Source organism: Myotis brandtii, unplaced genomic scaffold, assembly GCF_000412655.1.
Source record: "Myotis brandtii unplaced genomic scaffold, ASM41265v1 scaffold481, whole genome shotgun sequence".
Lineage (NCBI taxonomy): Eukaryota > Metazoa > Chordata > Mammalia > Chiroptera > Vespertilionidae > Myotis > Myotis brandtii.
Window position 1 is genome coordinate 574,186 of NW_005368381.1, and position 16,254 is coordinate 590,439.

The following is a 16,254-nucleotide window of genomic DNA, read 5'->3' on the forward strand; positions in this document are numbered from 1 at the left end:
TGCATGAATTTTTGTGCACCGGGCCTCTAGTAATTTTTATATTGTTCCTGGCATTCTCATCTTGTAACTTCCTTTTGAGATTTTCAATCAATCCATCCCCTTCATTTGTGGCTTTTGTAGTTTCTTAAAGATACTTTTTTTTTTATCTTCTATAGTTTTTTTCTCTCTACATTTCACATTTATAATTTTCTTATCATACACCCATATATTGAAGATCTTTCTGTCCCATTTTTCTGATTTTCTGAGAAGTCTTTCCTTAAAATCACAGGCTTCTTGTTACAGGTGATCCTATCTGGTTGCTACTTAAACAAGCTCAAATGTTTTTGTCTTATGTGTTTAATGTGTTTTCTAGCACACTTCCTATTTTATTAGTTGTTTTTGTTGGTTTTTAAAAAAATTATTTAACAAATGTTTTGATCTCACCTGTATTATGTCAGGGTCTATGCTGGGGTCTAGGGTAGATAGCATAGTACTTGTTAGTTTTTAAAGTGACTTTCATATGTAATCTTTGTAGCAATCCGGTAAGGTGTTAGGCTTTTTCAATTTCTCAGTTTTGTATATGAGGAAAATTAAGCTAGAGATATTAACTTATCTGACATCATATAGTGAATAGTAGCAGAGCAGTCAATGTCATTTGAATCCAAATCCTTTAGTTTCCCCACTACTGATTTTTAAAAATAACCAGTGGGGGGAAATTATCTGTCTAATCCCATTTGATGTTCCATATTATAATTTGTTTATATTGCTGGGTGGATGGCATAATGGGGATGAGAGCAAATTACTGTGGTTTTCCTTTATTGACTAAATTTCCTAGGGTGTGTGTGTGTGTGTGTGTGTGTGTGTATATATAATTTTTGTGTTTTTACTTTTGTTAGGCGTTTGAGAACAATCTTTTTCGTGCCCCAATTTATCTTCATAAGATGCCAGAAACTGATTTCCTTATCATTCGGACAAGGCAAGGTTACTACATTCGGGAATTAGTGGATATCTTTGTGGTTGGCCAGCAGTGCCCCTTGTTTAAAGTTCCTGGGCCCAACTCCAAAAGGGCCAATACACATATTCGAGATTTTCTCCAGGTAAGAAGGAGAGGATAAGGAGGGGATCAGGATACACATAAAAGGGTATGTGTATTTGGGGGCACATCAGGAAAAATCAAAACACATAGGGGTGTAGTAGAGGGAGGGTTCCTGGTGACTGTTATTCTTTACTTTGCCACATAAAAAAATTTGGTTCGTTGGGCAGGTTTTTATTTACCGCCTCTTCTGGAAGAGTGCAGATCGGCCACGGCGGATCCGAATGGAAGATATAACAAGAGCCTTTCCCTCTCACTCAGAAAGCAGCCTCCGGAAGAGGCTAAAGCTCTGTGCTGACTTCAAACGCACAGGTCATCAGTTGTGACTGATTATTTTTCCTTTCTGCCTCTTTCCAAAAAAGGAATTAGGGCTTTTAGTTAAAGAATAAGCATATGGCTAATAAAATAGATAGAAATTGATAGTCATCAAAAGGAGGAGGTAGCAGATCTTTTACTTATGGAAGCTGGGATTGCATTTTGATTTCCCTGTTAGGAAATTCAAAGTGGTGTATATCTTTCTGTTGTTGTTGTTGTTAATCATCATCCGAGGATATTTTCTCCATTGGTTTTTAGAGAGAGTAGAAGGGAGGGGGAGAGACAGAGAGAAACATTGAAGTGAAAGAGACACATCGATTGGTTGCCTCCTGCATGAGCCCCGACCAGGGACGGGGATCGAGCGTGCAACCCAGGTATGTGTCCTTGACCAGAATCGAACCCGGGACCCTTCAGTCTGTGGGCCAACGCTCCAACACTGAGCCAAACCATCTAGGGCGGTGGATGTCTTAATATGAGATGTAGGAAACCTAGCAGTAGGGATTTTCTTGCCTAGTCATGCTAACTGTGGCTAGGCCTGGTACCTCCTAGAACATTGCCTGGTTCAGTCTTGGTTTACTATCCCTGTTGCTGTCAATAAAAGGGCTTTTGGAAGTCAGAACAGTCTTATTCTTTCTGTATCTTTTCTAGGGATGGACTCAAATTGGTGGGTGCTGAAGTCTGATTTTCGTTTACCAACTGAAGAGGAGATCAGAGCTATGGTGTCTCCAGAGCAGTGCTGTGCTTATTACAGTATGATAGCTGCAGAGCAGCGACTCAAGGTGAACATCTTCCTTTTGGGTACTGCCTATGCCTGTGGGTTTTTTCAGAGATATGAGGATGAAGACTATTTTCACTGGTTTAGAAATGATTGTTAATAGATTATTATCAGTTATTTGAAAATTCTAGCTGTATGAGGTGTATCAGTTCTGGAGAAAACTACAGTGTAGCTAAATATCGGTGGGACAGCTTAATGAGGGACTTAAGGCAGATTGTTTTGCCTTGAAAATGGTTGCTCATCCATTGGGTGGTGACTTTAAACTATGTTCTTTACAAGACAGGTATGTAAGCAGGGAAAGTACTTCTCAGTTGTCTTCCAGAATCTTTCCAAGTGGGCTGAGATGATGGTGCTACACATGTGGTTTAACGAAGCACAGTATAGAAGTAAATGAATAAAATGGGGGGCAGGGGAAAGAAGCACAGTATGCTTACCAGGCCAAAATATGAAAGATCTAGCTAAGGTGGGATAGTACAACTCAATCCCTCTGAGTTAATGAGCATTTCTATTTAGCTTCCTTTATGTTCTGACTAGAAGCCCGGTGCACAAATACATGCACTGGTGGGGTCCCTCAGCCTGGCTGGCGATCACAGCTGATCAAGGCCACGGGAGGTTGGCTGGGGGGAGGGACCGCAGAAGGTTCAGCCGGCCAGGGATAGGGACCATGGGAGGTTGGCCGGTGGGGGGTGAGGGGCGCCACAGGAGGTTGGCTGTGGGAGCGCACTGACCACCATGGGGCAGCTCCTGCGTTGAATGTTTGCCTCCTGGTGGTCAGTGCATGTCATGTCGACCAGTCGTTCGGTCACTTACACTTTTATATATATAGATAGCCTAAGAATGTAAAATGGTGGTAGATAGAGCAAAAACTATGCAAAATCTATTCTGTATGCAGACTGGGCTTTGATATTCTGTACTTGGTATTCAGTGAAACTTGTGTTTTTTAACTTATTGCTTGATTTATGGATGGATTTGTCCTCTTCCAGGATGCTGGCTATGGTGAGAAGTCCTTTTTTGCTCCAGAAGAAGAAAACGAGGAAGATTTCCAGGTGAAGATTGATGATGAGGTTCGCACTGCTCCTTGGAACACCACAAGGGCCTTCATTTCTGCCATGAAGGGCAAGTGTCTCTTGGAGGTGACTGGGGTGGCAGATCCCACAGGGTGTGGTGAAGGATTTTCCTATGTGAAGATTCCAAACAAACCAACACAACAGAAGGATGATAAAGAGCCTCAGCCAGTGAAGAAAACAGTGAAACCCGGGCATGTGCCCTTGACCGGAATCGAACCCAGGACCCTTCAGTCTGCAGGCTGACTCTCTAGCCACTCAGCAAAACCAGTTAGGACTCCCATTTATCCTTTTAAAAAACAGCCTTATTGAGATATGATTGACATTGAATAAACAGCACATATTTAAAGTATATTATTTGATATGTTTTAATGTATGTTTATACCTATGAAATCTTCATCTTAGTGCCCCTTTGAAATCCTTTTCACTCTTTTCTCCACCCTCCCTATACCCTGACAACTATTAATCTGCTTTCTGTCACTATAGATTAGTTTTAGTTTTCTAGAATTTTAGATAAATGAAATCATATAGTATACATCCTTTTAATTGTGTTAAAATATATGTTATATAAAATTTACGATCTTAATCTAAGTGTATACAGTTCAGTAGTGTTAGTACATTTACATTGTTGTACAGCCAATCTCCAGAACTTCATTTTTTAAAAGAATAATTTAGCCCTAACCAGTTTGGCTCAGTGGATAGAGCATCAGCCTGTGGACTGAAAGGTCCCAGGTTCGATTCTGGTCAAGGGCATGTACCTTGGTTGTGGGCACATCCCCAGTAGGAGGTGTGCAGGAGGCAGCTGATCGATGTTTCTCTCTCATCGATGTTTCTAACTCTCTATCTCTCTCCCTTCCTCTCTGTAAAATATATTTTAAAAATATATTTAAAAAATAATATTTTAAAAAAAGAATAATTTAGATTTTGAGAGAGAGAGGAAGGGGGAGAGAAACATTGATGTGAGAGCACATCAATCAGCTGCCAGCTGCACACTCCCTACCGGGGATCCAGCCCACAACCAGGGCATGTGCCCTTGACCTAGAATGAAACTGGCAACCTCCTGGTACATGGGACAGTGCCCAACTAACTGAGCCAAACTGGCCAGGGTGAACTCTTCATCTTGTAAAACTGAAACTCTAGTATCCATTAAACAATAACTTCCCAGTCCTCCCTTCTCCAGCCCCTGGCAACCACTATTGTACTTTCTGTCTCTATGAATGTTACTACTTTTGGTACTTCACCTAAGTGGAATCATACAGTTTTGGTTTTTATGTGACTGTTTATTTTCTGTAGCATAATATCCTCAAGATTTGTCTGTGTCAGAATTTTCTTTCTTTTTAAGGCTAAATATTTCATTGTATGTATATGCTACATTTTGTTTCTTTATTCATCCATCGATGGACAGGTGTTTCCATCTCTTGGCTATTGTGAATAGTTCTGCTATGAACATGGGTGTGCAGATATCTGTTCAAAACCTGCTTTGAATTCTTTTGCATATATACCCAGAAGTGGGATTACTAGATCATATGGTAGTTCCATTTTTGTTTTTTTGAGGAACATCCATACTGTTTTTCAAAGCAGCTGCACTATTTTACGTTCCTATCAATGGTATGTAAGAGTTTCAGTTATTTCACACTTTTTGCCAGCACTTGTTAGTTACTGTGTTGTTTTTTTTATAGTAGCCATCCTATTGGGTGTGAGGTGGTATCTCATTGGTTTTTTTAAGATATATTTTTATTGATTTCAGAGAGGAAGGGAGAGGGAGAGAGAGATAGAAACATCAGTGATGAGAGAGAATCATTGATTGGCTGCCTCCTGCACGCCCCACATTGGGAATCGAGCACACAACCTGGGCATATGCCCTGATGGGGGATCAAACCAAGATTTCCTGGTACATAGGTCGATGCTCAACCACTGACCCCTGCCGACTGCCTCCTTGGGGTTTTGATTTACATTTCTCTAATGAATAGTGATGTTCATGTGCATCTTTTTATGTGCTTGTTGGCCTTTTGTATGTCTTTCGAGAAGTGTCTATTTACATCCTTAGCCCATTTTTGAATTGGGTTGTTTGTTTTTTGTTGTTGAGTGTAGTTTTTTTTTTAATTGATCTTTAGAGAGAGTGCCAGGGTTGGGGGGGGGGAGCAAAAAAAAAACATTGATCAGTCATCTCCCATACTCACCTACACTGGGAGTCAAACTCACAACCTGGGTATGTGCCCTGATCAGGAATTGAACTGTGACTTTTTGGTATATGGAGTGATGCTCCCACCAACTGAGCCACACCAGCCAGGACTAGGAGGGGGTCCCCCCCCGCCCCCCCCGCAGTATATTTTATTGAGTTTTTCCAGAGAGGAAGAGGGATAGAGTTAGAAACATCAATGAGAGAGAAACATCGATCAGCTGCTTCCTGCACACCCCCTCCTGGGGATGTGCCCACAACCAAGGTACATGCCCCCGACCAGAATCGAACCTGGGATCCTTCAGTCCACAGGCCGACACTCTGTCCACTGAGCCAAACCGGTTAGGGCAGGACTAGGAGTTCCTGGATATTAACCTTGCATTAGATGTGATACACAAATATTTTCTTTCATTCTATAGGTTGCCTTTTCACTCTGTTGTGTCCTTTGATGCAGAGATGTTTTTAATTTTGATATAGTCAAATTTATCTAATTTTATTTTTGTTCAGCATCCAAGAAATAATTGCCAAATCCAGTGTAATGAATTATTCTCCCTGTTTTCTTTTTAAGAGTTTTATGCTTTTAGTTCTTATGTTTAGGTGTTTGATTCTTTTTTTTTTTTTTAATACCCAAGGATATTTTTTCATTGATTTTTAAAGAGGGAAAGACAGAAATATTGATGTGAGAGAAACACATAGATTGGTTGCCTCCTGCACGTGCCCTTGACCGGAATCGTACCCGGGACCCTTCAGCCCACAGGCCACTGAGCCAAACTGGCTAGGGCTGATTCACTTTTTTAAATGTTTTTATTGATTTCATAGAGGAAGGGACAGAGAGAGAGAGCTAGAAACGTCAATTATGAGAGAGAATCATTGAGAGAGAGAGAGAAATGTGGATTTATTGTTCTACATATTTATGCATTCTTTGGTTGATTCTTGTATATGCCCTGACCAGAGATCGAACCCACAACCTTGGTGTATTGGGACAGTGCTCTAGCCGACTTAGCTACCTGGAAAGGGCCTGTAGCTCTTTTAATTGTCGTAACAGTGTCTTATGAAGAGCAGAAGTCCAATTTGTCTGTCTTCTCTGTTGCTCATAGGTTTGGTGTTATATCTGAGAAAGATCATAAAGATTTTATCTTATGTTTTCTTCTAAAAGTTTTACTGTTTTATATCTTAATGTTTGAATTAGTTTTGTGTAGGTAGGGTACATGGGATAGATTAAGGTTCTTTTTTGCATGTAAATGCATGTCCAATAAATCTAGCACATTTGTTAAAAAGTTGAATAATCTTTTAAAACAAAAATTTCATCATACTGCTTTCTTGCCCAAAGACATTCTTTGGGGCCTTTTTTCTTTCAGGAAGAAGTGCTTAACATGATTTACAAGGATTTATATGACTTGTGCTGTGTATATAACTCTAACCTCTCATCTCCTGTAACGTTACCCATCTTGTACTCTAAGCTGCAAACATACTAAAACTCAAATCAGTTCCATAAATTTCTTTCTGTTGGCTTCTAGGTTTTTGTAACTGCTGTTGCCTATGCCAGGAATATTTTTCTCTCCACTCTTCTACCATTTGACTTTCATATACAAATTACATTCTCTTGGAAGCTTTCCCTAACTCTTGCTCCTATTCTCACCCTTCATTTAGATTGGATCATCAACCTTCCCTTCTTTATGTACATACTAGAGGCCTGGTGCATGAATTCGTGCACCAGTGGGGTCCCTTGGCCTGGCCTGCGTGATTGGGCTGAAACTGGCTCTCCAACATCCCCGAGGGGTTCCAGATTGCGAGAGGTCACAGGCCGGGCTGAGGGACCCCCCTGAATACACAAATTTTTGTGCACTGGGCCTCTAGTACTTAAATAATTAACTGAGGAAAGCTATGCCTATATAATGAAAGAGCTTCTAGACCCCAGCAAGCTAACGTACCAGTAGGAGCTTCTGTCCCCTGGTGGTCAGTGTACATCATAGCAAGCAGTTGAGTGGCCTTAGCATATCATTAGCATATTACGCTTTGGTTGAATGGTCAACTGGACACTTAGCATATTAGGCTTTTATTATATAGGATAATACTTTTCTTTCCTATCATAGTTCTGATCATGCAATGTTGAATTTGGTTGGTTGACTGTCTCTTCCTCATTAATAAGAGGTTCATGAAAAAATATTGCTGGCATGTGGTAGATATTCAATCAATAACTGAGGGAACGATTGTAGATGAGGTGATTCAATGAATAAAGAAGCATTGATGTGCTATTTCTTTGAGTTTGGAGTGAAAAATGACTGGATGTCCTAAGAGTTTCAGAAATTAAGGATTCTATTGAATAGCCTTCAAAATTGAATCATGAATAGAGAATTGGCCACTTTCCAGCTAATCATGTACTCTGACTGACCTGTGTAGACAAGCACATTCCACTTGTCTTAATTCCCTGATTGTTTTCTGGGGTTGGTAAACACTATTTAGAGTCCTAGGAGAGGACAGACCTTTTTTAAAATATATTTTTATTGATTTCAGAGAGGAAGGGAGAGGGAGAGAGAGATAGAAACATCAATGATGAGAGAATCATTGATTGGCGGCCTCCTCCATGCTCCCTACTAGGTATTGAGCCCACAACAGGGCATGTGCCCTTGACCAGAATTGAACCCGGGAACCTTCAGTCCGCAGGTTGACACTCTATCCACTGAGCCAAACCGGCTAGGGCGAGGACAGGCCTTTTTGACCGAAACAGTGGCAGAGGTGGAATGGACTTTGGTTTAGTGCTGCTGGGGTTGGGGCTGGTCCTTTGTAAAGCATACTTATCATTTGATTATAAGATTATATAGGTCATTCATTCTAAAGCCATTTGAGCAATTGGACAATCAAATAAAATCACCAATCTAACTTACGTCTTTGTACATCATGAAGGGGTGTGGGTAACAGTGTCTGAAAACTCTCAGTTAAGCCCAAGAGATATGGTGCTAAAGGGTATCACTGTACCACATATTCCTCCTCACGCTGTTTGATATCTTGACCTCTATTTAATAACATGTTTTAAGTACCATAGGAAAGAAGAAAAAGCTGAGTACTGGGTAACTTTATGTAACTATTGTACTTTGACGACAGTTTAAGCAAGCATCAAATTGTACGTTATTGTAATCATTCCAACCATCTAAGTATGGTTAGATATAGAGCAAAAGTTCCTGTAGCCTTTAGGATCTTTTTCTATACCTCAGGTTCGCACTGCTCCTTGGAACACCACAAGGGCCTTCATTGCTGCCATGAAGGGCAAGTGTCGCTTGCAGGTGACTGGGGTGGCAGATCCCACAGGGTGTGGCGAAGGATTTTCCTATGTGAAGATTCCAAACAAACCAACACAACAGAAGGTGAGACTGAATTTCTAGAAGGCGAAAATTAGGGGAGAAAGAAATGGAGGTTAAATAGTGGAGATGAATGGGATGGAGGATCTGGAAAGCAATTATGTTGACAGGATGAACTTAGATCCTATTATAAGGAGTTAAACTTACTGGGATTCTTACCTGTTTTGTTCTGTTTTTGCGGTAGGATGATAAAGAGCCTCAGCCAGTGAAGAAAACAGTGACAGGAACAGATGCAGACCTCCGTCGCCTCTCTTTGAAAAACGCCAAGCAACTTCTACATAAATTTGGCATGCCTGAGGAAGAGGTGGGTGTGGAAGAGGAAACTTAAATGCTCCTAGGGGCTTTGTATAAAGAGGGAGAAGCTAGGAGGCAGATGTAAGGAACAATCTGAAGAATTTTGTGGGGTAGCTTGTAGCCGACTGGATCTTGGATACTTTTTCAGGAGTTAACTTTCCCAGAGCTTTCTGTTTAACCTACTTAGGGTAAATTTTTTTGTCTACTTCTCTCACTGTGCCTTGATTTGTTCTATGAGATCTCCGAATGATTTGTATGTGTATGTGTGTGTGTGTGTATATCTCCTGTAGATTAAAAAGTTGTCCCGCTGGGAAGTGATTGATGTGGTGCGCACCATGTCAACAGAACAGGCCCACTCTGGGGAAGGGCCAATGAGTAAATTTGCCCGTGGATCAAGGCTTTCTGTGGCTGAGCATCAAGAACGTTACAAAGAGGAATGTCAACGCATCTTTGACCTACAAAACAAGTATGTTGTTGTAGTGCTGCAGAAAATCTAAGCTGGGAGAGGTGGTGAGCTCTTAGACACTATTTTATAATGAATAGGAGGTCACCTAGTAATGTGACTTAGGTAGTCAGGTGTCTGAGATTTCAGTGTGGTATCTGTTCATAATACTGCTAGAATACTTCCTTCAAACCAACTTGGCAAAGATTTTGAATAGCAAGACATACTAGGTTTGAGCTTTGGTTCCATGGCAACTTTTGTGGTCTACTTGGACCTGGCAGACACCACAATGGTGATAAGGGACAGTTGTGTTTTTGTCTGAAGGCTTACTGGTGAGGATGGTAATGCCCTATTAAAAATGGGCAATGTGCTAATTTGTTTCTCAGGCTTTCTCCAGGAATTCTGAATATGAAATGCTGTACTACTTTGTATTTCAAACTTGCCTTATTGACCAAATGTCTAGGAAAATTTTTTTAAAATATGTTTTTATTGATTTTTAGAGAGAGAGAGGAAGGGAGAGGGATAGAGAGACAGAAACATCAGTGAGAGAGAAACATCATCGATTGACTGCCCTCCTGCACACCCCTTACTGGAGATTGAGCCCACAACCCGGGCAATGTGCCCTGACAGGGAATCGAACCAGCGACCTCCTGGTTCATGGGTCAATGCTCAACCACTGAACCACACTGGCCAGGCTAGGAAAATTTTGTAAAGCTTTTTTGGTAGGGTCCCATGAATTAGTGGATTTTGAGTATTTCTTTTTAAAGTTGATTTTCCAATTTCCTACTCTTGCCTAAACTGTATATGTTCAGCTTTTTCTACACTTTCATATTTTCCCTTGTCTTTAACATTTCTTTCTCTTTTTAGGGTTTTGTCATCAACTGAAGTCTTATCAACTGATACAGATAGCAGCTCAGCTGAAGACAGTGACTTTGAAGAAATGGGGAAGGCTATAGAGAGCATGTTGCAGAATAAGAAAACCAGCTCTCAGCTGTCACGGGAACCGGAGCAGCAGGAGCGGAAGGAACTACAGAGGATGCTACTGGGTGAGAGTAGTGGCTTCACAGACAGACAAAAAGAGGATTGAAAAAGTATAAATAACAAGACTAATAAGTGAGGCAAAACCAGAGGCAGAAATAGCAGGGGATGAGTGTAGAAAAGCCTGTAGATGAGGTAGATAGCACTGAAAATTGGTCTCTAGGTTTGTCTGTAGGGCACAAATTGAAGAGATACTGCCAATCTATTAACTGCTTCTGTCTGTGTCAGGCCTGGTCAAGCCAGGGCTATGTCCATCAAGTGAGCTTTCTGGGCATTCATCCTAGAGGGTAAGAGTTTTTAATACAGAATCCATGGATGAATTTGGGGGGGTTCTTGAACCCTCAGAAATTACATGTAAAATTCTGTGCAAATGTGCCTTTTCTGAGGAGAAGATCCATGAATATCAGAAGATTCTGAAACGAGTTCTAGATTCTAAAAAGGGTTTAAAATAACCAATCAAAAATTGCAGAAAATGAGTCTGGGGATGATCAAAGCCTGAACTGGTTTGGGATATGGATACTAGAATGAGAAGAGAAGAACCAAGGTGACCTTAAAATTTCACTCTAGGCTTGCTAGAAAGATGGTGGTACCATTGATTAAAGTAGTAAATAACAAAGAAAGAAGTAGTATTAAGAAGGAAAGGTGTAATGTGTGGAATTAGAGATCCCCATGACACTTCCCAGTATGGATTTCAAGCAGGCAGTTGAAAACTTGGATGTAGATACTGAGAGAGAGGGTTAAGGCTGAAGATGTAGTTCATTGAAGTCCTTTCAGAACTTTGTACTTAAAAAAATGGAAACATTGGCAATGGTAAAATGAAGTCAGGAAAGGACATGTCAGTATATTTGAGGGCTGGTGGGAACTTTTATACTTTCTGTAGAACCATAGTTTTGTGGCATGTTGAGCTTCGAGGTTTTCTCTCAACCCCAAGAAAATGGACATTTGAGTGGTAGGGGGAATGTGTGGAAATCTTTTTCTGCCTTGCAGCAGCAGGTTCGGCAGCAGCAGGAAACAATCACAGAGATGATGATACGGCTTCTGTGACTAGCCGGAACTCTTCTGCCACTGGCCGTTGTCTCAAGATTTATCGCACATTTCGAGATGAAGAGGGGAAAGAATATGTTCGCTGTGAGACGGTCCGAGAGCCAGCTGTCATAGATGCCTATGTGCGCATACGGACTACAAAAGATGAGGAGTTCATGTGAGTTTATCTCACCACTTTCCACTTTGATTAAGAATGATAATGGTGGGGAATGGGAGTGAGGGTGAGTGCTTGATTTTTAAAAAAATATATTTTATTTTTTACAGAGAGGAAGGGAGAGGGATAGAGAGTTAGATACATCGATGAGAGAGAAACATCGATCAGCTGCCTCCTGCACACTCCCTACTAGGGATGTACCCGCAACCAAGGTACATGCCCTTGACTGGAATCGAACCTGGGACCCTTGAGTCCGCAGGCTGACACTCTATCCACTGAGCCAAACCAGTTAGGGCATGATTTTTAGTGATAGGATTCTGCATAGTTGTCCCTGGAAGTCCACTAATAGGGAACCATCTTGCCTTTTAGATCTTTGGGTTCGAGTAGTGCCAAATCACAGGGAGAATTCAAAATTTGCCACAAAACAAAGACGTATTTTCAGTTCTACCTGAGTACTTTGCATTTTGGTTAGTTGGTTGGCTGGCAGAAATCTTAGGGATTACTCTCATTCTGAGAGAGGTGTCACTCTGCAACTAAAAGGCTGATGAGTGGGGGAGATGGGAATGCCAGGCGACCTCTTTTATTTTAGTATGGATGGATTACTTTAGTTTGGAGATGTTTAGCTATTAGAACAGTCTGCTTGGTTTAGGTTTGCTTATGGTCCTATGATTTTTTTTACACCCCCTTTCCTGTTATTTAGTCGAAAATTTGCCCTTTTTGATGAACAGCATCGAGAAGAGATGCGAAAAGAACGGCGGAGGATTCAAGAGCAGCTGAGGCGGCTTAAGCGGAACCAGGAGAAGGAGAAGCTTAAGGGTCCTCCTGAGAAAAAGCCAAAAAAGTTGAAGGAGCGTCCTGACCTAAAAGTAAGTATAATGTGGTATGATCATAATTAACAAAGCAAAGAAAGAAAGCATACTTTTCCCCCTACCTTTTGGATCCTCCCTTACTGGGAAGGCAGTATTGTTGAAAGCTAGTCTGAATTGACATGGTTATTTGGGTGTTTTCAGTACTAGTATGACTGGTACCAAAACCACCAGACCTAATCTAGTGCCATTGGGTGTCATTTCATACCTCATCCATTGGAAATATTTTCTAGGAGTTGAAATAGGTTTGGTGGATTTAAAAAAATTTTTTTTAATTGATTTTAGAGAGGGGGAGAGAGATAAAAATGTCAATGATGAGAGAGAACCATGGATTGGCTGCTTCCTGCACACCCCCCACCGGAGATCAAGCCTGCAACCCGGGCATGGGACCCTTTAGTCTGCAGGCTGACGCTCTATCCACTGAGCCAAACTGGCTAGGGCAAGATTTTTTAACGTGTATTTATGTACATATGAGCATTTATACACACACATGTCTTGTTTTTAAATTGTATATATTAAAAGAAGCAACAGAAATAAATATAAAATACATATTGCTTTGCATAACTTAGGTAGGATTCTAGATATTACTATGCAGTTTAATTGTAATATTTACCATAAAATGAGGCAACTGTGATACAGTGGAAAGAACCGGGGATTTGCATACAGAAGATCTAGATTCAAGTCTGGTTGCCATCTAATAGCTCTGTGATCTTAACCTTTTCAAACCTGTTTTTTCTTCTATAAAATACCTATCTCACAGTACTGTGGTACTAAGTGATATAATACGTGGGAAGCACTTTATAAACTAAAATTTTCAACAAGTTTAAACTGCTGTTAACCTGAGGTCAATAAAGTATTTTAATGTATGTGATTTTATGTAAACATGATACAGCATTGACCCCATTTCACAGATGAACATGCGGTCAATTGCAAAACAGATGGGAATATGCCCATGCTGGCTGCCTGTGTTGCCGAGTGCAGCCTTGGGCTTCCAACAGACTTTCTTCTGTACATTTACTATTTTCATAGTTTATAACTTAAGTTGGAAGTGGAAATCCTCTTCGTTTTCTTTCTTGATTTTTATAGAAATGTTCTTTCTCTGTATTTTTTTAATGTGCCCTTTCCATACATATGCACTTTTGTCCAATGCCTCTGGTTGAAGGTGTTTAACAGTTCTTTTCAAACCAAAGTTCTGATCCTGCCTTTGTCTCTCTCTTGCCTTGTATGTATGTTTTTAGCAGACTTTTGTTGAACTTTATTTCTCTATGCAAAATAATTTTCATTGAAATTAAGTTAATTTTATTCCAGAAAGATCATAGGCTGACCTACCCAAATTGTATAGATTTCTTAAAGCTAACATCATGCAGCCTGCTTACCTTTGACATTGGTACTTTTCCTCCTGCAGCTGAAATGTGGGGCTTGTGGAGCCATTGGGCACATGAGGACAAACAAATTCTGCCCCCTCTATTATCAAACAAATGCTCCACCTTCCAATCCTGTTGCCATGACAGAGGAACAGGAAGAGGAGTTGGAAAAGACAGTCATTCATAATGATAATGAAGAACTTATCAAGGTTGAAGGGACCAAGATTGTTTTGGGGAAACAGCTAATTGAGAGGTAAGGGATAGGAAGTGCCACAGAGGAAATCTGTTGGAGGTTGGTGATACTGATGGGCGGCAGGGGTGGATATGCTGAGAGCATAGGAACTTTTATGGATTTTCCTTTGTAATTGTTCCAGTATGAAAATTACAGTCTTTTGTTGCAAAGCACTTACTAAGTTCCACCACTTGCTCTTGGGCATGTACCTAACTTTTCTTTTTTTTTTTTTTTCTGTTCATCAGATTATTCACTTGATTTTTAGATTCACTTGTTGATAGATGTGTATTTGTTGTTCATAATTTGTACCTGTACCTTTTTCTTCTTCTTCCTCTTAAAGGATACCTTTCAGCATTTCATTTAATACTGGTTTGGTGGTGATGAACTCCTTTAGCCTTTTCTTATCTGTGAAGCTCTTTATCTGACCTTCAATTCTGAATGATATCTTTGCTGGGTAAAGTAATCTTGGTTGTAGGTTCTTGGTATTCATCACTTTGAATATTTCTTGCCACTCCCTTCTAGCCTATAAAGTTTCTGTTGAGAAATCAGCTGACAGTCGTATGGGTACTCCCTTGTAGGTAACTGACTTTTTTTCTCTTGCTGCTTTTAAGATTCTCTCTTTGTCTTTTGCTCTTGGCATTTTAATTATGATGTGTCTTGGTGTGGTCCTCTTTGGATTCCTTTTGTTTGGGGTTCTCTGCGCTTCCTGGACTTGGAAGTCTATTTCTTTCACCAGGTAGGGGAAGTTTTCTGTCATTATTTCTTCAAATAGGTTTTCAATATCTTGCCCTCTCTCTTCTTCTGGTACCCCTATAATTCTGATGTTGGTACGCTTGAAGTTGTCCCAGAGGCTCCTTACACTATCTTCGTATTTTTGGATTCTTTTTTCATTTTGCTTTTCCGGTTGGGTGTTTTTTGCTTCTTCGTATTTCAAATCTTTGACTTGATTCTTGCGATCCTCTGGTCTGCTGTTGGGAGTCTGTATAATATTCTTTATTTCAGTCAGTGTATGCTTAATTTCTAGTTGGTCCTTTATCACAACATCGAGGGTCTCACTAGATTTCTTAAGGATCTCAATACATTTATCGGCGGTTTCCATAAAATTCTTGAAAAATCTTAGAACCGTGGTTTTGAACTCTATATCCAGTCGTTTGCTGTCCTCCATTTCTGTCATTTGTGACCTGTTTCTTTGTCTTCGCATTTTGTCTGCTTCCCTGTGTTGGTAGAGTGGTTTTGTGTGCTAGGTGTCCTACAGGGCCCAGTGGCTCAGCCTCCCCAGTTACCTGAGGTGGACACTCTTGGTGCACCCCCTTGTGGGCTTTGTGCACAGTCTTGTTGTAGTTATGCCTTGATTGTTTTAGGTGTCACTGGGAGGAATTGACCTCCAGGCCAATTGGCAGTGAGAATCAGCTGTGTCTGCAGTGGGAGAACTTCTGTGCTGAAGACACCCTTCTGGGGCAAGACTTGCTTCAGTGGGGCTTTGGTGCTCACTGAGTCTGCCCCCTGAGTGTGTTCCTTATGAATCTGAGGAGTTGTAATCTGGGTGGTCCCACTCTGACCACTGGGTACACTGGCTCTTGGATCTAAGGAGGTGCTAATTAAGCCTCTTCCTGAGGTTACCCAGCAGGAGCTATGAAGAGATATGCAGATTCCCCTTCCTTTTTTGGGGGTTTGGGGGTGCCCAGATGAGGCCCAGCTGAGAAGCAATGCAAGCTGCTGTGGGGCCTTGGGCCTTCTCTTGGAAGTTCTGGGTCTGTCTGGCCCAGCTGCAATTTGTTAGGTAGTTGTCAGATTGTAAAGGACCCGGGCATTCATATGCAAAAGGCTTTGCAGCAGCCTGGATGGGGCGGGGTCTCGGAATCAACAGGGCGGAGCAAGCCAGGTTGTAAAGGGCCAGGCCTTTCATATGCAAAAGCCTCTGTGCACAGCTTAGGTGGGGCGGGGTCTCAGGGGATCAACAGGGCAGGGCAAGCAGCTATGGCTGCTCCCCAGTCCTACCCTAAGAGGCCCCACGTCTCAGTGTCCCAGTAATCGCTGCAAGCACCTCTGAGAGAAAGCC

General features: G+C 41.2%; 1 protein-coding gene and 1 long non-coding RNA gene across 2 annotated transcripts in view; one reads left to right on the plus strand and one right to left on the minus strand.

Moving 5' to 3' along the window:
- LOC106727802 overlaps positions 1-10,611 on the minus strand; it is a 17,192-nt gene extending 6,581 nt beyond the window's left edge. Inside the window, exons 1-2 of the long non-coding RNA XR_001364058.1 lie at positions 10,600-10,611; positions 5,697-5,704 (exon numbers count right to left, since the gene is read on the minus strand). This is a non-coding gene — a long non-coding RNA (uncharacterized LOC106727802). The remainder of the gene's footprint in view (positions 1-5,696; positions 5,705-10,599) is intronic.
- The window catches only part of TAF1 (TAF1 RNA polymerase II, TATA box binding protein (TBP)-associated factor, 250kDa), an 84,856-nt gene that overhangs the window by 15,466 nt on the left and 53,136 nt on the right, over positions 1-16,254 (plus strand). The window contains 10 exon segments of the mRNA XM_014547685.1: positions 876-1,076; positions 1,243-1,384; positions 2,036-2,166; positions 3,146-3,376; positions 8,946-9,065; positions 9,346-9,521; positions 10,365-10,543; positions 11,523-11,736; positions 12,434-12,599; positions 14,005-14,216. Coding sequence (XP_014403171.1) covers positions 876-1,076; positions 1,243-1,384; positions 2,036-2,166; positions 3,146-3,376; positions 8,946-9,065; positions 9,346-9,521; positions 10,365-10,543; positions 11,523-11,736; positions 12,434-12,599; positions 14,005-14,216 — 1,772 coding nt within the window.